At 36.3% G+C, this 21237-nt stretch overlaps 3 protein-coding genes across 4 annotated transcripts in view; 1 reads left to right on the forward strand and 2 right to left on the reverse strand.

Moving 5' to 3' along the window:
• Positions 1–275: 275 nt before the first annotated feature.
• On the reverse strand, positions 276–7700 carry LOC138028581 (transmembrane protein 164-like). Its single transcript, XM_068876174.1, has 6 exons — positions 7208–7700; positions 4732–4781; positions 4550–4616; positions 4053–4134; positions 2755–2855; positions 276–1233 (listed from the first exon to the last, which is right to left on the reverse strand). Exons 1-6 carry the CDS (start codon positions 7613–7615, stop codon positions 1045–1047), a joined length of 897 nt encoding a protein of 298 aa, XP_068732275.1. The 5' UTR covers positions 7616–7700; the 3' UTR covers positions 276–1044.
• A 3559-nt stretch (positions 7701–11259) lies between these two features.
• Positions 11260–16715, reverse strand: LOC138029666 (diphosphoinositol polyphosphate phosphohydrolase 1-like). 2 transcript variants are annotated; one of them, XM_068877378.1, is made up of 5 exons: positions 16324–16715; positions 16111–16221; positions 15900–15944; positions 15728–15800; positions 11260–13345 (listed from the first exon to the last, which is right to left on the reverse strand). In XM_068877378.1, exons 1-5 carry the CDS (start codon positions 16426–16428, stop codon positions 13227–13229), a joined length of 453 nt encoding a protein of 150 aa, XP_068733479.1. In that variant the 5' UTR covers positions 16429–16715; the 3' UTR covers positions 11260–13226. The 2 variants fall into 2 exon arrangements, with proteins under 2 accessions (XP_068733479.1, XP_068733480.1); XM_068877379.1 differs by having other exon boundaries at positions 16330–16689.
• A 2337-nt stretch (positions 16716–19052) lies between these two features.
• LOC138029665 (inositol hexakisphosphate kinase 1-like) overlaps positions 19053–21237 on the forward strand; it is an 8694-nt gene continuing 6509 nt past the window's right edge. The window contains exon 1 of the mRNA XM_068877377.1: positions 19053–19470. Coding sequence (XP_068733478.1) covers positions 19278–19470 — 193 coding nt within the window. The 5' untranslated portion in view covers positions 19053–19277. The remainder of the gene's footprint in view (positions 19471–21237) is intronic.

Consider the following 21237-nt stretch of genomic DNA (forward strand, 5'->3'; position numbering starts at 1 on the left):
CCCCCATCAAAACTTGGAGAGCATCTAATGAGCTACATCTCCAGACTATGGTGGGTCCTGCCAGAACTAAAATACCAAAAGGTGGCTTTTTTATTCTTATTTATAATTGTGAAAGATAACAAAATATTGTTTTATTTCACTGCAATGACCACTCCACAAAACAAGCATTTTAGATCTGCATTTCATACCACAGGTTCAATTAACATTTTCACAATATTCATTTTTGCAACTCTTCACAACATTTTGTTGTATTAAGAGAAATGTAAAACAACGGCTCCCTTCATAAATATATTTTAATAGTTTTTAAAATTGAGGGCTTCAAATGCTGCACAGTAGTTACTGTAATAGCAACAATAAATATTTTATTGCAATAAATTAATTAATATGAACTTAATTTTTTTATGACTAATCATGCCAAACAGATTCTTTCTTGACAAAAGAAACATCTAAAAAGATTGATACAGTTCTGCTTAAATCGTAACCGTAATAAAAATTATCGTTAAAACCAGATACTGTTGTACAGTTAACATAATGCAAACACTTGTCTTCCTTAATGACAATTAAAAGGCCTCGACTGTAAATTTTTATGAAAATGCTGCCAACTGAAGAAAAGGAGCATTCTAAATTTGCAACAAACAGTTCCCCTCTCAGGTGTGGGATTGCTGAAAACCACATAATTTGCACCTAATTTCCACAATATTATTCACTAAATGTTAGTCTTAAAAATGATATTGTATTACACACCTCCTTCCCTTCCCAGTAATTTGTTTTCGAAAAAGATTGAGTCTTTGTTCCTGTGACTGGTGCTTTAGAAGTACAGTAGGTCTCTTTACCTTCTTATCACAAATTCAACTTACATCGTGGAACTAAAGATTTTCTCAAGAAAAGAAATGGTTTTTAACAAATGGCAGATAGTATAACTTGAAGGTTACATAGAACTTTAATAAATGTTATATAATTTATCACTTACACTTTTTTTGTACAAATAATTTAAGTGACAATAATAAATATTAAATATTTTTTTTGTAAGGCATACTAAAGCATTCAATCTGTTTTTTGGGGCTCTGCACCATATAAATAGTCAGTTAACTTGTGCCCCATGACACAAAACAACTTCCCGTATATAAATATCAAAAGTGGTTGATGACAGCAAGCTAAAATACGATAGTATGGACCACTGAAAGGATCACTCACAGCTGGACACACCATATTGTTTAGATTTACTTCAAGAATCTGTAAGATAAAAAATAACAATAATAAGAAGAAACTTTTTTAAAATCTTTTTCCAAATTTGAGTAAAATTTAACTGTAATATAAAACACAATATGATACTAAAGAATGTTAACTGAAACTGAGTGAAAGTGAATTTTTAATTTCACTACAAAGAATTACTAAGAAAATCACAGATCTGTGGAATGAACTCGAATTACTAAGTGACTGCCCCACCCACTTCAGTTAAATATTTTGATGTTATTCTTTCCCACAGTGTGAGCAGTAGCCAGCTTTTGCCATCAAGGTGTACCAGAACAACCACAACAATGGAAAGATGCGTTTTCAAAATCATGAATCCTGGGAGTAAATGGATAAAATTATTGTTCTTGTTCAGTGAAGAGGTTGCAAGTGCAACAATGGACTTGCTGTTACTTCATGTGAAAGAAAGCTTCCCTGGCAAGAAAAGTAGTGTCAAACACAACACCTTTCAAGAATTTGAACTATTTACAAGCGAAAATGAGAGGGGCAGTAACTCAGTAATTTGGGCCCATTCCACAGATTGGTGGTTTTCGTAGTAAATATTTGCCTTGATAACAAATATTGCACACGATGTAATGTGTGATCAAATTGAAACTTCAACATCATCCCCCCCCCCCCTCTTTGCCTGGGCATTTAACTATCTTCTGTGCCCAGGTAGTGGGGAATTTGACCTTTGCCTGTGTGGTGTAGGGAAAATTGAACTGGAAGTTTCAGGTGCTGAAGTCACAAACAGCTATAAAACATGTGTTCGGACGAGATGGAAGAGTTTAAACGAAAAGATATAGATTTGTGAGCGATTGGCTTACAAAAAAGATCCTCAAAAGTTGTCCTCAAAGGAATTTGGCTGTGTAATTCGTCTTTGTCATAATATAGAGTGAATACAATATGGTACGTTTTTAGACCCTACATTTCAATTTTCAAGTCCCTTTTAACAGGTTCCAATATTAAAATTGTGTTTTTGTGTAGCACAAGTCTGGCAAAAACGGCATCTTCATATAAAGGGTCGCGAAAGATGTGTTAGAATGTTTATACACAAGCTTTATTAAGATGACAGGAGCCGACAACGATTGTTCGTTAGCAAGGTATGACAGACAAATCCGATGATAGGGTAAGGCATTTGAACACCATTTTGGCCCGAGGGGGCGGGAATTTGAACAATCCAATCTTAGGGAAGGGATGTTGAAGTTTCGAGTTGGTCGTTGCATACACGTAAGAACCAATAATTAGTTTTGTAACCATGAGTTCTGCCAGAGTTCGGTACAATAACAACGATTGTATATTAAATATAATAATAAAATTTATTAATTATTTGTTACTACCCTTGTGGGAGGGAAGTGAGTTCTATGACACCAAAAATCAACAAAAAAGTGCAATATTGTGGCACAAGGTTATAATGGTACATTATAAATCATAGCCTATTGAAAGAAACGAAACATGTACAAGGAAACGTTTGGGCTGGGTATGCATGAGGCTGCCGCCATGAGTGAGCACTTGTTGAATTACCATTCCAAGAGGCTGAAGAACTAACAGCATGTAGAATGAAAACAATGTAAATGTCATAGTTGCCCAAGTGAAATCCCAGATTGGTTCTAAAACAAATGGCCCTGCAAGCAAGACAAAAAGAAGAGCAATAATATTAGTCTTTTTAATATTTTACAAATAAAAATTATTATAAAATATATTGTTTTTTGACTGGTACAAATATTATCAATGAAAATATAAATTATGGTAAGAAAAAAAATTAAATAATATTACTGATTAGTGTTATCTCAGTATCTCAAAAAGGAAGAAGTGCATGGGCTAGTTTCTCAAACGTTCTAAAAATGTTTCGGGCTCAAAAAGCCATTTACTGAACTGTCACATGCTTGTTTTGATAAGCTGGCCTCGGTTGTTCAAAAGGTTGATAACGCTATCCACCGGATAAATCACTATCCAGCGGATAAACACTAGCAAAACCAATTGAGTTATCCACTGGATTGCGTTGTCCATCCTTCGAACAACTGGGGCCAGGTCTTTTAATAATGTATGTTTTCAAGATAACAAAAAACAAAATTACTGTGAAGTTTGATGACTAAAAAAATCTCTCTATTCTTTAGATACAATGTATCAGTGTCAGGAATCTTAAGAATGAGCCCATGGACTTGATCTGATGATCCTGCCTGAGCAAAATGACTCTCTGAGCTTAGTTGCTTGAGGCAGTCCTGGTTAATGCAAAATCTTGTTACCATACAATGGAAACAAACACATTTTAGCCTCACCTTGGTGGTGTTCTATTATCATGATCAAACACTCATGTTGCCTAGTAGATTTTTTCATTTTCTATTGGTTAAATGGTTGAAAACAACAGGTAGTGTCAACTGTTCACATTAATTTTACAGGGTTTTTGATTAAATATATAGAGCATAGCTTCAGCACTGGCAATGATAATTGTCTTGTTGCAATCAACATGTATCCCAGTTTGGAAACTACAACAGCTTTAATCTACATCTGTTATTGTTGTTGTTGTTGTTCCCAACAGAACAATTATAGCCTTAATAACTATTGCCAAGTGGTGCTTCTTCATTTTAATCTTTGCCAAATATTATTAGATTTGGCCCCAGTTGTTCAAAAGGTGGAATATAGTTACTGTACTATCTGCTGCTTAAATTATCCTTCATAGAATACTGCAATATTTTTGGTTTGATGATGCTTAATATGGTAGACAGGGCCTTATGCACAAGATATCAACTTATCAAATATCCACCTTCTGAACAGCTGAGCTCTGATCTGTAAAGGACAAAGACGAGGTGGTGTATACGTACCTTGACAAGACACAAGGAAAAATGGCACAACAACTAGAATGAGTAAATGCTGTATCCAGTAGTTTGTCACTTCAAATGGCAACTGAAAGATAGCAAGATAATTACTAAACTTTGATACACAATTCAATTACTCAGTGGTATCTTCACAAAAGGTAATATATGTGGTTAATGTGCTGCTTTCTAGAGCTTTAGAGCTTTTCCTCTTATCTGTGTTATACATGTAAATTACAGCAACACAGATAAGAGGCTACATTCTTCTTCTTCTTCTTCTTCTTCTTATTATTATTATTATTAGTATTATTATTATTATTATTATGTAGCTTCAAGTATCCATTAAACTGACCCCCTGACAGAGGGAAGGGAAGGAAAGGCAGATAAATGACTGGCCTTTTGGCTTGTGGAAGAGTACTTGGAATAATTTTCATTAAATAAATTAAGTGACTTTTCCCATGCTATTTCCGACTTTATAAAGCAGACAATATTTAATTCATACTTACCATTCTTGTGTTAACCACTGGAAACAAAACTGCTTGGAGTGCACCAAACAGTAGATAATTGTGAACTCTAGGACAAAATTATAATCAAATTCAAAATCGATACAGATTACTGCAAGCAACTCCCCACATTTTATCACTGAAACTGAGAAACATACAAGAGTGCCAGCAAGAATTACTCTCACCTAAATACACATAACACCTTTTTACTTGGTGGAACTGCTAATAAATAAATCTGAAAGAAAAGAAGAACTTGAAGTTTGTATGGGAAAAAAATGCAGGACTCATTTCTCTTTTGCACCCATAAATGTTAAGCTGAAGTGGGGAGGTGGCAAGTTACGGCACTGAAGTAGATGCAGCATGTTTGCTCATGGTTGGGGTGCCCATTGTGGATTAGGCAATTCAGAAGGATAAATAATTTATTAAGAATAATAATTATTCTTATTCTTATAAATTATTCATTTCAAATGTCCTAACAATGCTTACAGGGAGAGTTTCGCGTCTCTGTGCATGGGCAAGCTGTCACGTCAGCGCAATTAATCCCATTGTTATTGAAACAATCGCACTGATGCAAGAAAAGGAAACGATTCCATAGAAGTGTAATTACTCATTGGAATTACTTTGCAATCATTTCCTTTGCGTTATGAACCTACTGCATGTGAATAGACACCCCATGCATAGAATAAAACGTTTGACTTGTACAATAAATTTGAGGTCAGTGTAAACCCCCAGTATCTCCCACCAAATTTGGGGGTCAGTACGCAGCTATTACAACAGCTCTCGGGATCGGTTCAGGAAATGATAGACACAAAGAACGATACAAAAGAAACAATGAAACCTAACTCTAAAAACAATAGACTGAGCTGCATCCTAAAAGGATCCAATGAAAGTACAGGTTAATAATTATTGTAAAGAGCCGCATCCAATCTCAAATTTGGGCCTTAGTCATTCAGTTTATTTTCTGTAAATAATGTTTTCAGTGATCAATGAACATCGTCTGGTTCAGTAAGAATCTGTAAATTTAAAACTGTTAGTGCCAAAGCTTGGACATAGGCAAAACCGTGAAACTGCCTCTTTAACATAGATTGGTGCATTACAAATAATTATCTGAAGGATGACCAAGATGGTGGTAACTTGGAGATTGAGGATTAGGAAGATTAGGAAGTAAAAATATTGAAAAAAAAAAAACAGTACCATATTTTTAAATAAAGCTTGAACAGGATTTGAACCCATAACCACTGCAAAATTGGTGCAGTACCCTACCAAGGCTCTCAAGCCCACTAGGAGAAGGGTCATTTTATGAGATCCTAATAATCCAACAGAGGATGTGATCATGAGGAGGAGACACCTCTATGAGCTAAAAAAACAAACATTTTAAGGTGATTCCCTGGTTTTGCATTGTGCAACCCTACTGCACACAATTTCTTAAGTCATTAGCGCCAAGCCTAATCTGTCAAGGAATGGCCATTTTAAACTGAACAAGTACGGTGACCCTCATTTTTTACTTTAATTATATATTTGCTGAGAACGGTGTCTTCATGGAATAGTGGAGAAATCAAAAAAATAATAATAAAATAATTATAATAATTGTACGGAAGGAGCCATATTTACAAGTGGAACAGTCCACACTAAAGTTAATTCTTTTTTGGAGAGTTATGTACTCACAATGGCATTCAAATAAAATTTTCAGGTACGTACTGGAATTAACCATAGAATGACACCACGCTATGTGTTATACATTGGATTACATTTACAAAATCAAGCTAAATTTGTCCAACATTGAGGGTGTGCAGAAATTGCCAAAGCAGCTCCAATAGCCATCTTCTCCCGCATTATACCATGGAAATGAGCATGGTCACTCACCCCCCTTCCCCTTTTTATTTCACTTTCATCATCTCCTTGACAGGTCACAACAGTGTGCAAAGTTTCACTGGAAATCTATGGCAAGCTCTATTCCTAGGGAATCACCTTCAGTTTTTTTTTCCAATCATAATGCAATGATTTCATTTCAAATGTTACTTGAGCAGTAACAAAAGGAAGGCATGAAAAGTTCAGGCTTGAATAGGATTTGAACCCATGACATCTGCGATATTGGTGCAATGCTTAATACCAATAACTGAACTTTAAGGATTCGTAATATTTAACCACCCATGCAGAGGCTGAGTCTTCAGGGCCACAATTTTCCAAATCTCTGAAATACAAAATTTCCTACTGTTCCTTCATTCATCAAAAGTTCTCACAAACGTTTTTAGGGTGCCTCAAGGATTGGGGAGGGGGGGGGGGGGGTGGGTGGGAAAGTTTTTGAGTGCCCAGCAAAGTTGTCATTGGTTACTTACTTTTTTTTTTTCATTTACATGTACTTCCGCATTGAGAAAAAATTACGTTTTTACGAACAAGCTGATTATTGGAAATTAACTGCCGCAAGAAAGATTTGTGAGCTGACGTTTCGAGCGTCAGCCCTTCGTAAGATTTTCAATCCCCGCCGCGCGCCGACGCATCACAACAGGTTCTTTAGAAATTTATGTACTTCCAGAGAGATGAAGCTTTTCTCTCGGTGTTTTGTATCATCCATGTACTGTAGCTCGTGTATTTAGATTTAAGATGGGCCAGAAGTGGCTCTTTTTAACAATAATAAAATAAAAGAAGAAGGGTACGACCTACCTGGATAACTGTTAAACCATGACAAGGATTGAGAAGAAATATCACCTGCTTTGTCGCGAACTTAAAACCAATTTCGATCCCAAAAACTAAACAGAGTGATACTAAAAGAAATTTTTTCCCCACTCCAGTGCCTTCTCTGTACACCGGTAAATCCTTTGGTATAGAAACTTCCCTTATCACTTTGCAGAAGATGAAAACGGTGAAAAGTTCGTAAACTACAGTTTCAATGATGCGTTGCTTAAATGTCAGATAGTCAACGCATTCTCTGCCGCCATTGCCCGGCAATGTGAAGTCGACTCCTCCGTACAGTATATCGAAGATGTGGCTTATATTTACCATGACGAAAGAGGAAATTTTCACCCAATAGCGACGATCCAAAAAACCTAAAACTACAGCGTGAAGTCTCATCGAGACCAGCAACTGATTTCTTTGTGACAAGGTACCGGTAAACTATGTAACCGAGCCAATGAAGTCTAAACCCAGACTCGCGATTTTTTTTTCCTCTAATATGTCCAAACTGTTTCACTAAAATTCAACTTTTGATATGTGGTGTCTCTTAATATTTAATATAAGTTAAATTTTAACTTAATTTCTTGTATTGTGTTAGTTATATTTGTGTCCGTATTTTTTATATTTTTTTCTGCTGCTCCAGATCAACGATTTATACAAGCAAAAATCTTTTGGTTTCACTGATCAATCGGTCTTTTATCAATTTATGTAAATAAAGTTATTATAATTATCATCATTACTATCATTATAATTATTATTGTTATTATCGTTATTATTATTATTTTCATCATCATTAGAGCGGTTTTCAATGAGTGTCGAAAGTAATTAGCAAATTGCTTTGGTTTACGATTATTCACTCAGTGACTGGTTCAAAGTTCTCAAGCCAATTCTTTAACCAATCAAAAGTGAAAACAAAACCAAAACCAATGGTGGCTTGTGTGTGCACATTTTCCTGCGCTTTGTGTTGGCTACGTGGAATTACTTTGAGTTTTGATTGGTTTACCGGATTGCCTCCGTTCTTTTTGATTGGCCAAAGTAATTACTTTGGTTTTGATGTTATATATGACACTTGATTGACACTCATTCTATCATTTTTATTTTTAAAATCAACCGCAGTCAAAAGCACAAAGAATCTAGGTCTTGTCTGTGACAAAGGTGGCAGGTGGGAAAGCGCTACTGGTATTTAGAACTGGATAGGTAGATCTTGACAACACCCATATTCTCTAGATAATGATTTCTCTGGTGGATATCCCTTTTGAACTTTTGACATATGAATTATGCTTTAAAGAGTTACTGATACAAACACCATTCAAGATATAATTAAGGAAGGGCAAAGCTCTATCAAACACTGCTATCATAAATAGACCATTTTACAGTTGTAGCTGGTTTACCTCTGGGCTAAGAATGGAAGCAAGGCTGCTGGTGATCCTGCTTTGATACAAACATTTGTGCTTTTCTAATGCTAATGTAAACTAATTAGAATTACAACAACACAATTCACATGACAAAAGCAGTGAGGTCTGTATCAATACAAGGTCACTGGCAGCCTTGCAGCAATTCATAGGCCAGGTCACTGAGCAAACAACGGTAAAATGGCCTATTAAAAGTAACACTTACACCCTTCAGAAACAATAAGGGGGCTGGTTGCTTGAAGCCTGGTTAGCGCTAACCACTGGTTGAGAGGTATCGAAACCTATACGTTTCAATGGTATTTAATGCTGGTTAGTGAAAACCATACTTCCATCAACCCAGGCAAGGAGTTCATCCTGTAGGTTTGCCGACCCATTCAACCCTGAGGTGGACCCCATTGACGAGTAAAATCACCTGGCATCAGAAAGAGTAACATCTATGTTAGTGTCACTTTCACGACTGACAGGGTTAATCAACCTTATCTACTCACTTCACATTTCTTCCAGCACCTAGCAAATAGCCTGGCTCCGGGCTGCATTTCAGTTTTTGTGGTCTCATTCACTTAGAAGCCCTGTTGAGCTAATCCAGCCTGGTCGACCACATGCCGGCATTTTCTAAATTAATGATTATTGTTAATTCCTGATTTGCTCTGCCAAATTTAATGATTGATTAACCCATGGACTCCTGCGAGACTTCATGGACTTTACTCTAACACCAGGTGATTTTACTCCTCATTGGGAGCAGTTCACAGTCAATGGGTTAACCAATATTTCATGATTACTGACATCCATAACTGATTGACATCAATATTATTGTTTATGTCAATCAATTATAAAATTAAAACATTGAGTCCTGGGACTTGGTGCAAGTAAATGAAAGAGGAGAAAGATCTTTTATGATTGGAGACAAGTTCAATAATTGAAACTGGAGCCTCAGCTTTGAAGGAACCCCTGCACTTCAGCAACCAAGATGCAAGCACCAAGTTTTCCCATGTGAGCTCACCTAGAACATCACTTCTGAGCAATCATTTCATGGCCCTGAGCCATAATATTAAAAAATTCAGCTTCGTCAAAGTTTGGTAAGCGGTCTTTTGCATTTCTTGCTTACAACTGTAACTTTTGCCCAGTAACTTTGATACATTAATATTCTTAACTCATTGTAAATTTTTATTCTATATTTTAAACTGCACTGTAATTATTAAGATAGATTTTTTATTTTTTAGATAGATAATTAAGCTCTGAAAAGCCCCTTTGGGGAGAGTTTAATAAATTATTGAATTGTATTGTATTGCTTTTAGATGAATGATTACACATTTTTTTCAGTCACTCAACAGTCACAGGATTAGTACTGTATACCCAAGTCAGAAGAGTGTAAACTCGCAACTCTTCTCCTTGCAACAAAAGCTGGGGATTTTGGGACGCCAATTTTATGCCCAAATATAGACAAAAATAAGATTTAAGTTACACGCACGGGAAAATGAGTGAGCTACATTACATCCAAATAAGAAAATTGTTAAACTCAAAAAACCCGGGCCAGCAGAACCAGAATAAAATGCTGTAAGGTCATAAGCTTCTGACCCAGTATAATGCTCAAACTGCAAGTGCTCTAATTCTAATTTCTGCATTGACAACAACCTTCATGGCACACTTTGCTTTCTTTCAAAGACCTCCACTAAAATAATAAACCATAAAACATGATGTTCACAATAAAACTGCAAAAAATTCAAATTGAATGAAAATGTGTGTATCCAAAATAAATGAATTTCATAAACACTTGTTTTCAAATTTCCTGGGCACTGCCATCTTGAATAATAATAATAATAATAATAATAATAATAATAATAATAATAATAATAATAATAATAATAATAATAATAATAATAATATTATTATTATTATTGTTATCGTTATCGTTATCGTTATCGTTATCGTTATTGTTATCGTTATCGTTATCGTTATCATTATCATTATCATTATCATTACCATTACCATTATTATTATCATAATTATTATTATGGCATGTAACGGTTGCCCTATCATTTCAAAACAAAATCTCTGTGTGAAAAGGACCGGGAAACTTTCAAGTGAAAAATCAGTGATTCGATACAAACACTCTTTTAAGGAAAATTGTCAAGCAGATTTGATTGCAAAAGATTACTTTGTTCAATTTAAAATTATTCATTCGTCGCAGTGGAGGTTCTCTTTAACAGACTAAGCAAGTCCAAGAACAACGCTTATCTGTTAGAAATGAATAATTATAAAACTAAATCTCACTCTGAATTTCTTTGAAAAGGAGGCTGAAATCATTTACAGACATGTTTCTGGTACTGATCTTTACAAAACAGTACATGTAATTGCACAGCCCAAGTCATGAATACTGTTTAACTGCTCGTCAAGAAATACCAGCAAGACATTGTTTGAATGTGTCTAACAAAGTAGGACGTACAAGAATATTAATTTTTATTATTGTGAACTGAAAAATGCCATTCACGCCAAAAGTCTATTGTTTCATCTCTCAGACAAACGTGATTTGTTATAATTTTTATCACAAACTCAAGTGAAGCTCTACAAGCCAGTGTGTCTTATTGCAATTAGAAAAGTTTGGAAAAGAAAATGGAATAATCTATTACTATATGACAAGACACACTTTTATTTAATCTCTCATAAACATTTCATTCATTTTCACAATGTGTTCACAAATGTATAGGAAAGAACCTTGATGCAATGGAACCATAACTCAATGGTGCATTCATTTAGCACTTGATTAAATTGGGGTTGCATTATTTTTAGTATAAAAAGGCTCCAGTTTTTGACATTTGCAGATTTCAGACTGCAGACTAACCCCAACTCACAGTTATTGAAAGCTAACCATTTTAAAATGGGTGCCTGGACTTAAATACTGATTATCAGTGCTATTTGTAGGCAGTCTGCAGCTCTCATGAGCCTATTCAAGGCTCCAGCCAACAATTTTTAACATTTGCCACAAAATCTGTTTAATTTTGTTTAATGATCTTGAATGGGGATGTCAAACGGTTTCACCACTAATAATTTATTGCTGATTGAGAAGCTGTTTGTCATATTGTCACTATTTTGTCACCAAGACTGATAATATTATTGTGCACATGTATGCACACTGAACAATGTTAAAAGATGGTGCCCAATGGGCCAGGCTCTACCTTCATGCAAAATTAGCAAGAACAAAACTAATGTCGATATTGAAGCAAAGTTTATGTATGTTTACACATCCTTCATTGTTCATTCAACTTCAATCCACCATTTTTCAACACAGTTGAAGGGCGTGCTAAACAGTTTTGACATTGCCACTAAACAAAATTAAACAAATGTTGAAGCAAAATTTAACGTCGAAGCTGTTTTCCAAGGCTTAATTAAGTCCTTCCTTTCCAAATTCAACTTGTAATGATGTCTCTAAACAATGCAAAACTGGTTATTAACTAACAATAATATCATTCACACATTTTACTTTTATTTTACTATTTTTGCATCAAATCACTCAAATAAGTTTCATCTGTAAGTAAATAATACATATAATTCCTCTTTTTAGCTAAGTAATCATCTCTAGAGTTGCTGCTAGGGTCTTCACTTATAATACTTCTGAGACTGGTACAATGAACTTGTTCCAGTATGGAAAATATGGATTGCGGATTTTAATATCAGAGAAGACACATGGGACATAATATTGAATTTTGTCCCCAGCTGCTTGTGTCACAAATGCCCAGAAACACGTTTGGACCTGCAAATCTACTTGAATGTAAAACTAAGATAGTTTTTTTTTTCTCTAAAAAGCTGGTCTTTTAAGATATCTTCACTGATAAAATTTTGATGCCTTGAATAATAATAATAAATAATTTATTATTCTTATTCTATGAATGATATTTACCACTGGGTATTTTATACAATGAGAAAAAAGGATTAGACAAAGAAATGGAGACTTTAGAAACAAGACAGTATTGAATACTAGGACCAAGGCTGCTGCCTAAGAAAATTTTCCGGGAGCCCTTCGGGCTTCCAACATTAAAAATTAGTAGCCCGAGTCATTTTTTCAAGAGCCCAGAATTAACTAATTCCAGCTGGAATCATATTTACAAGAAAGTGAGGATGAATAAGTAAGGCACACCGTTCGGGCTACTTGTTCAGAAATTTGGTCGACCACGCTTGGCAAATAAGGCACCCCAGGCGACCGGGCGACCATTAGGCAGCAACCTTGAGGACCCTTGGAAATTAAAGCCAATCAGTTTCCAGCTTGGCAGCACTTAACACAATCATTTTCCATATTGGGTCAAACAGTAGTACAGTGTATATGAGCTGATAACAGAGATTGGGTGAACGAATCAAAATGATAGAAACAATATCCTAGGTCAAAAATTTAATAATGTCTGATATCAAATTATTTTCTACCTGTCCCCTTTCCATTGATTTATCATCAAAATAACACAAACAAATGCTGATAGATCTGCAAGTTTCACAGACTTAAATATGCCTTATGCACTAAAACAAGTAAGGTTAAAACTTCATTCATTTCTACTATGCAGAATAAACCTTAGTCTATATTATACATATACATGTACATGTTGCAGGTTGTGTCACCTGCTTCCCTCTCCCTCACTGCATGCTTTAGCAAGGTACTCCTGTTGATAAGGCTTTGCAGATAACAAATCCTTAGCTTTGTCAACGGAAAACCATGATCGTATACGGCCCATATCTGAGGAGAAGGAAGTTAAGGAAGAAATAAATCAATGCATGGCTGAACAACAAACATGAGTACCGGTTAATGATTTCTACGTGGCAACCACCACTATCAGACAACTGCCTCTATCAGCACCTTTCCTCAGGCCTCCTTAACCTTACTATTTCAGCTGACCATTGAAGGAAGCCTTAAAGTGGTACTATGACCAAAAAAACAATACATCTCTTTCTTTGATTTCAAAACAATGAAAACTAAACACTAAGTGACCCAAGTTTTAGGTTCTTATTTTAAAAAGACAGCTGTTTATTTTAACTGGAATTTTGTTGGTCTGCCATTATGAACTTCAAAATCTTGAGAGAGCTGGGTTGAGGAGAAAATGGCATCATTGACTTAGTGGTCTAAGAATGCAATGCGTGTGTACGTGGCTGAATTAATATGCAGCACGGGAGTTTCAGGCATGCAGATTTTAAACTCATGTTTTGCATAATGATTATATAATAAGTTGTGTTAACACGCTGAAATTTTAAGCTGGTGAGTAAATGACATCACTTTTACCTAGATCCAACCCTCTGAGGTCCAATCGGTCAGATGAGAACCATACAGCCGTGAAAATAACGCTAGCAGACAGGGTCAGAAATTATCCAAAAAGAACACTTCATGCAGACGACGGCTTTCTTTTCTGCTCGACATGCAATATCTCCATTGATCATACCAGGAAACACAGGAAACACAAAATTGACAAAGATTTGGAGTCGGCTTCACAAAATACTACCGGAAAGCAACAGACACTCAAAACAGCCTTTGAGTGTAAAACTTCGCCACAGGTTGAAAAGATTGTGCAATCCTGCACAATTATTGACTTTTTCTCCCGCATAATTGGCCTACAAAATAGCGCACAATTTTCATTTTTTCCCGCACCCTGTTAGAAGGCCTGCATAGGGACAGAGGTTATTGATTGGAAACATGGAGAGAGAGGTCACCATCATAGTTTGACTAGAGTTACTTAGTAGCTTGACTGGTTTGGATGCATGTTTGACATTACATCGTTTTCTTTGTCTATTACACTGAAACAGTAAAAAAGTTTGTACTAACAAGTTTGTCAATAAGTTTGCAATGAAAAATGTTCACAACCTCCAATCCCTTAATTGATTCACACTGAAAAGGGACTAATGCTTGAACCACCAACTATGTCATCTCTATATGGTGGTCACTTTACGTTTGACACACCATTTGACTTGACCAAATTTGATGTCTGTAGGAACGTATTTATGTTATAATGGACTAGATCCTACAGCCTGTGGTCCAGTGGGTAGAGCAAGTGATTACTGGAAGGCCACAGGTTCCATTGCTGTTAAATCACAAAGACATTTCCAAGTACCCCCCAGTCATCTTTGATTTAATGCAGTTAATTCATTCAATTACCATCTTCTTCAAGTCCAAGCAGCATAGCAGGACATTATTGTCACTAAAGTCATACATTAACTCTCTCGCTCCCACAGGCTTCCTTCAGCGCAGTGGGAGAGCATGCGAACTAGTTAACAGAGGGACATAGGTTTGACTTCCGTAAGGAGCCCTTAATTTTTTTTGCACATCTGAGTCATCATCCAAAAAATAATTAGACTCACAATTTTTTAAAGAAACGATCCTCGTTTTGCACCTGTTGAAAACTGATCAGAATGATACTGTATCAATAATTAAACCTAGATTTGGAAGATAACAATAAGAAGGGTTGTAACCAGCAAATAGTTAAAACCCTTTCAACTTTGAGCAAACAATTTGTTTATCTATTTCTACCTCAAAGGTGAATGATTTTTGCAAACACCACCACTGCCATAACATACTTAACAGAGGTCTTCAGCTCATAAATAACAAAACAATTCTTCCTCAAATTATCAGCATGAAAACTAGTAAATCAATGTTGTCAGTCTTAACTGTCAATTCCTAATATTGGTTTTTCGTTCCACTGAAAAGCGAATTTGCTACTTACAAAGGAAAAATCTCTCAAAACTTAAGAGTAGAATATAATAGTTTTTTTACGTATTGTTTTAATTTCTCATAAATGGGGTCACCTTGTTCAGCTGTGTATATGAAAACAATCAATAATATTTACTACGCTGCAAGCAACCATATACTGTTTTACGATGACCAAAACTAAAGTAACTGACATTTTATAACAAACAGCGTGATCAGCCCTCATGATTTCACAAACAAACTTTAATAAGAGAAGACATTCAAGAATGCAGGACTTAAAAATATTAACACAATCACCATTCCATAAAACAGATTAACATACTCTTCGTCTTACGCCAGGAAAGCAAGAATGCTGCGTTGGCTCTTAGACCCAATAAGGAAATATTAAGTCAGTATGTTATGGTTAAATTTGAAGTTAACACAAACCTTCCTGCCAAGTTTCAAGTTCTTCTGTTACGATAAGGACATAAACAGAAGTTCTTGTATGATTAACATCATTCTACAGAGGGAACAAAGAAATAAAAAGTCAAGCTCACGGTGATGGTTACTAACAATAGCATCTAATTAAATAATGGGCAAATCGGACAAAAGTTCACACCTGAAATTCACCGAGAAAACGTCCAAGTGTGCCACGAACCCCAGCCTAGGAATAATGAAAAAACATTGGCTATATATATAACCAGAAAGCACAAAGGATCGCATAGTTGCAACCTGTGCGCCAAATGGTTCCCACTTTGTGTGCATTCGTATCGAAGAGTAAAACGTAAATTGCGTAAGCTGCGAGTAAAAGTGGTTCGTCTGTTACTAACTTCTTCCACAACTTCACGAATTGCGGCTTCTTTGGAATCTTCGCCTGGTTCAACTCCCCCAGAAGGTACAACCCACCGGCCAGGATGCCGCCAACTCGAAACTAGCAGTACCTACGATGAACAAACACAGGCTCGTTAGTAAAGCCGCGGCCATTCGTGTCGGCCTTATGCTAATTAATGTTGACCGGCTGCCATGTGCTAAGTAAAGTGTACCAAAACCTCTTTTTCTTGCTCTGTTTTGAAGCAAATACAGCCCGCTCGTCTTGTATATCCATCTTTGTCTTTCGTTCTCACGCTATTTCCTCGGTTCTTCATCATTATCTTGGACACAGACCGGTTGGAACAGAAGATAAACTCATTGTAGTACGCCAAAGGAACACATCCGCAGGCCCGTCGCCATGACAAGACTGCTAAATCACTCTCGTGTGCGATTGGTTATATTGAATAAACAACAAGGAACTGTGGGATATCTAAGACCACAGGTAAGTTCAGAAATTACTGAGTGACCTGTGGTAATTTGTTTCTTCTTTTTCCTTCCTAATTTCTCTAGGAAAACCCCCTAAAACTTGAAAACTTATGGTTTTGCAATGGAAACGAATTTTCTTTCGCAGATCTAATACAATTGTCGTCTAATTGCTCAAACAAATCACGCGATAAAATCGTGACTGCCGAATGCTAAGAGTAGTTTTTTGGTGAATGGATAACCACGGGTTATGTCTGTGTGATCACTTTTCAAAAATAGCATTGTTTTGTCGCTATATGCAAAGGTAACAATTGATGTTTCCCATCCATGCTATTGCTTAGAAAATCAGAAGCCGAATACGTGCAAAGGATAACGCCGGTTCGTATCTTCATGATTTATAATAAAAGGCAGTTCTGGCAACATCACCCTACATCATGTAAATAGCTTTGGAACCTCTATCCAGGCTGTCTATCCTCGTAACTCCCTTAAAGATCCTCTTTGACAAAATTGACGCGGATTCTCGTAGTAAAATTTCGAAAGCAATCCTAAAACAAACCATCGAGAATAAGTTGGCTGGTGGGCTTGGCCCAAAATCTTCTTTACCGATTGCACAACAACTTTTACTCACACCTAACCTGCGATCAGGCGTACCAGTTTTCTTTAGACAAGGCCGCCCGGCAAGGCCGCCTTGTTAACTCACACCTAACTTAGAACCCCGTCAACATTAATGACTTTTAGGATAGGTTATAGATCCCTAATCGGTATAATACACAAATGTTATCTCTTAAAAAAGGTACAGTAAACTCTCATTTCATTTCTTAGCTTCAGGCCAAAAAACACAATCCCTTTACCGGCTTAAAGACGCGTAACCGTCACTGATTTCAAAGTTCATTCCCCTTCAATGGAAGAGTGGCATAGACTTTAAACTCTAATTATGTTACCACTATATTCACGGTATACCTTTTCTTGTCCTCGGCAACACAAAAACTGAAGAAATGTGGTCGGGTGACCTCAGGTCATGGCTGGAGTAAGCCGGTACATGGGAAGAGTGTATGGAGACTGATTCCGGTAATATTTCAATTTTGATATTTCACCGCGCACCGGTGGCTCAGTTGGTTGAGCACGGGCTGTCACGCGGGAGGTCGTGAGTTCAAATCCGGCCGGACCAACACCCAGGGTCTTTAAATAACAGAGGAGAAAGTGCTGCCTTTGTAACTACATCTGCAAATGGTTAGACTTTCAAGTCTTCTCGGATAAGGACGATAAGCCGGAGGTCCCGTCTCACAACCCTTCAATGTTCATAATCCTGTGGGACGTAAAAGAACCCGCACACTTGTCGTAAAGAGTAGGGCATGTAGTTCCTGGTGTTGTGGTCTGTCTTCTGTGATGTATCGTGGTTGGGAGGGTAAATGCTCGGAGATATTAGCTATACCAAGCTACTCTAAAAAAATACGAGGGTAAATAAAGATATATGATATGATATGATGATACTAAGCAAGGACTTCGACGACGGCTACGAGAAAGCCACAAAACAATAGGTTTAATTAGTAAAAACAACATTTTTGCACGTCCTGCACGTGGGTTTTACATTTTGATACATTTCTTTGCCGTTCTCGTTTTGACAACGACGTAAGATGATCAAAGTTTGAGGTCATGTGGAGGACGAGCGCACCTGACGACGAATTCTCAATTTCTCTCTTAATATTCACAACGTTCACAACAATTATATTATTGGAATGTGGACTCACATTTGCCATGCCAAGCGACTTGGAGTAATCGCAAAATAATTACAGTAACGGGAAATAAGACTTTTAGCCAACGTTCTCGTAGCCGTCGTCATCCTACTTGCTTAAGGTCCCCTATTCAGTGAAGCGTGAGCGACGTAAACATAGGACCAGTGACACCAATGGATCATCTTTTTGAAACTCCTGTTCAACTGTCTGTGGAAATCAAGTAAAGGGAACCAATGAGGCAAACAAAAATTGGACTGGAACGGCTAAAACAACGAAAAGATTCGAGACTCGAGCGATCTAATCGAAAAGAGAATGGACACACCCGAGTTAGGCACGTGATGAATATTGTCATGGCTGCAAGAAGTATTTTTACTAGCAAGACAACGTGCCATTGGGCACCAAATTATTCTTAATGCAGCGATCCGTGCAACAAGTATGAACGTGAGGAAATAAGATTGATTAATTGATCGTCACCAATTAGTATTTTATGATGACAAGTTATTACTATTTTTTTGAATTTCGCCACGCTTAAATCTTTTTCTTCACTATAAATGCATTTTTATTAAATAATTATTCGCAGCATTTCAATAGTTCGGTGTTAAAGTAAAAAGCTACATTCTTTCCCCAAAAACAAAATATTATTTGCTGGCTCTTTCCCTTTACCACGTCCAAGAAACCTGGGGACGAGAGGGGTGGTTAGCATTAACCAATCAATTTAAAGAATTTTGTCATGTGATTAAAATGTTACGTTACGTCAATTAGGGAAGGGAGGACAGTGTTTTTAACGAAGATCTGAGGGTCATTGTTAGTAGAAATGCTTTGTAAATTTCAGTAGAAAATCGAACATTTTTGTGCCTCTTTTATTTCACAGTTAACCCCTATAGGGTTCCCACGTTTTTTTAAAGAAAGATCCAGTTCCCTTAAGTGTCTCTGTGCGTAATAGTTGTGTTTCTAGTGTGTGGAACTGTTTCATGGCGGTTATGCCCGGCCGAGGCGTAAAACAAGATTTCATACCCTTAGAACCGTTCGTCCATCAAGTCGGTGGCCATTGCTCCATGATGAAATTTGACGATGTTTCTGTTTGTAAGCCTTTAAATCAAAGAGAACATCGTTTCTACGAAGAGCAGCCATCCGAAATGCGGCCATTTACTCCTGAATTCAGAGGTAAGTTATGCCAAGGCTGTAGGCTAATGTCGCCGTACTCAAAGCCGGCTTTTGTCTTTGTTACCTGAAGTAAACCTCTTTACTTTTATATTTCGAGGCATCAGGCACTTCTTTCTCATGTTGTAGTTTTGTGCATGATGTCTGACTAAGTGAGCGTGGAAATTTCCGACACCACTTGACGTTGTTAGCACATCGATCTTACGGCTGTGAAAACATAGAGCCTAATTTTAAGTTTCAATTTGGTTACTTGAAATGAAAATCGGTTCTTACAGAGTAAAAAAGAGAGTTGCTGTCAAGTGTACATGTCGCCATGGGTATTGAACGGATTGATTTCCTGAAGGCTTTGAGGCATACATGTAATAATTATTGCTTATGGTTTTGCATGTTATGTATGTTAAGCATATGCATACATGTGTCTGTTGACTGCGTCATTGGGAAGATCGCTGTATCCGGTTTAAGTGTTGTGTGGTATTTTCGTAATTTAAGCTCAGATTCGATTATATAAAATAAAACCTCTGTGGTTATCTAACTGACTGCGAGGAAGTTGTGGTTATTATTCGTCATAAACATTCCCAAACCTTGAATTTTTTTCGTGTAATGTTTTGATTGCATGACCGGGTATGTGATGTGTCAATTACTCATATTCATTCGTATACATTAATTTTATTGCAGCGATAGGAAACAATCTTCAACAATTCACGTGATTTTTAACAGCCTTCCATTTTTTTCATCCACTGTTTTTGTTTATTTTGAGATCCTAAGGAGAAAAAACCCAGAGTTATCCTATTTTAAAAGATTAGTTAGTTTGTTCTTCTCCAGAAGGTACGCTTTCTTGCATGTCATGGATGTTGAGAAATAGGTTTAACCAATGGTAGTGCTTCAGCAATAATTTGTGGTCAGTATGGATTGCAAGGATTGAAAAAAATATAATATATACATTTGAAATCCCTTTCAAGGATTAAAAAAATTATGACTTGATATTACTGAGCCTGAAGCATAAGTTTCTTTTCTTAAAGAATGAAAGGAATTTCGAAAACAATGTTTTTTTAAATGAAATTGATTTTCTTATCAGTGTGCAAAGAAAATATCTTGGTCTTTAGTTTTCATGGTTACAAAACTTGTGGCAGTTCAACAGGGTGTTACTTAAAAAAGCATCTACCTAATATTTATTTGCTACATGTATCATAAAGGGTCTTTCAATAAGAACTATAGAGGGACATTTGTAAAGAAATTTTAATGTTGAATAACTGGGTAGTAAAACACAAAATGAGTATTCAAGTTTGGTTTGAGAATATGTTACAATAATAATTTAATAATTATTAATTTATTAGCCTCAAGAATGTTACCCATAGTTTTGTTATTATCTGAGCCAATCCTTCATATCATTGTGGTACAGTATGTGGTATTGCTTAATGCAACATACCATCCTGTATCTAAGTTTGTCTTCTATCTTTGGTAAACAGGATGTTTGATGGATCAAAGTGACAGCGTTTGAAATGAAAAAATGTTATGGTATTCTTTTTGTAAAAGCCTTTGTTGGTTGGTTCCAAAAAGTATTTCTGGAGGTATTTCATAGACAGATGAAATTTCTCTCATGGTGGGTAGGTTTCATCGCATTGACAAGACTTTCAAAATGTCTTTCAGTTGGTCAACATACCATTGCATTCTTTGAAACCCATGCTATGAATAGTTTTATGTCGTTAAGAGATTTTTGTGTAAGGGACCATTAGATTCAATTGAAGGTCAATCTTAGCCGCCAGTAAATAG

The sequence above is a fragment of the Montipora capricornis genome, chromosome 13 (genome assembly GCF_036669925.1).
Source record: "Montipora capricornis isolate CH-2021 chromosome 13, ASM3666992v2, whole genome shotgun sequence".
Classification (NCBI taxonomy): Eukaryota; Metazoa; Cnidaria; class Anthozoa; order Scleractinia; family Acroporidae; genus Montipora; species Montipora capricornis.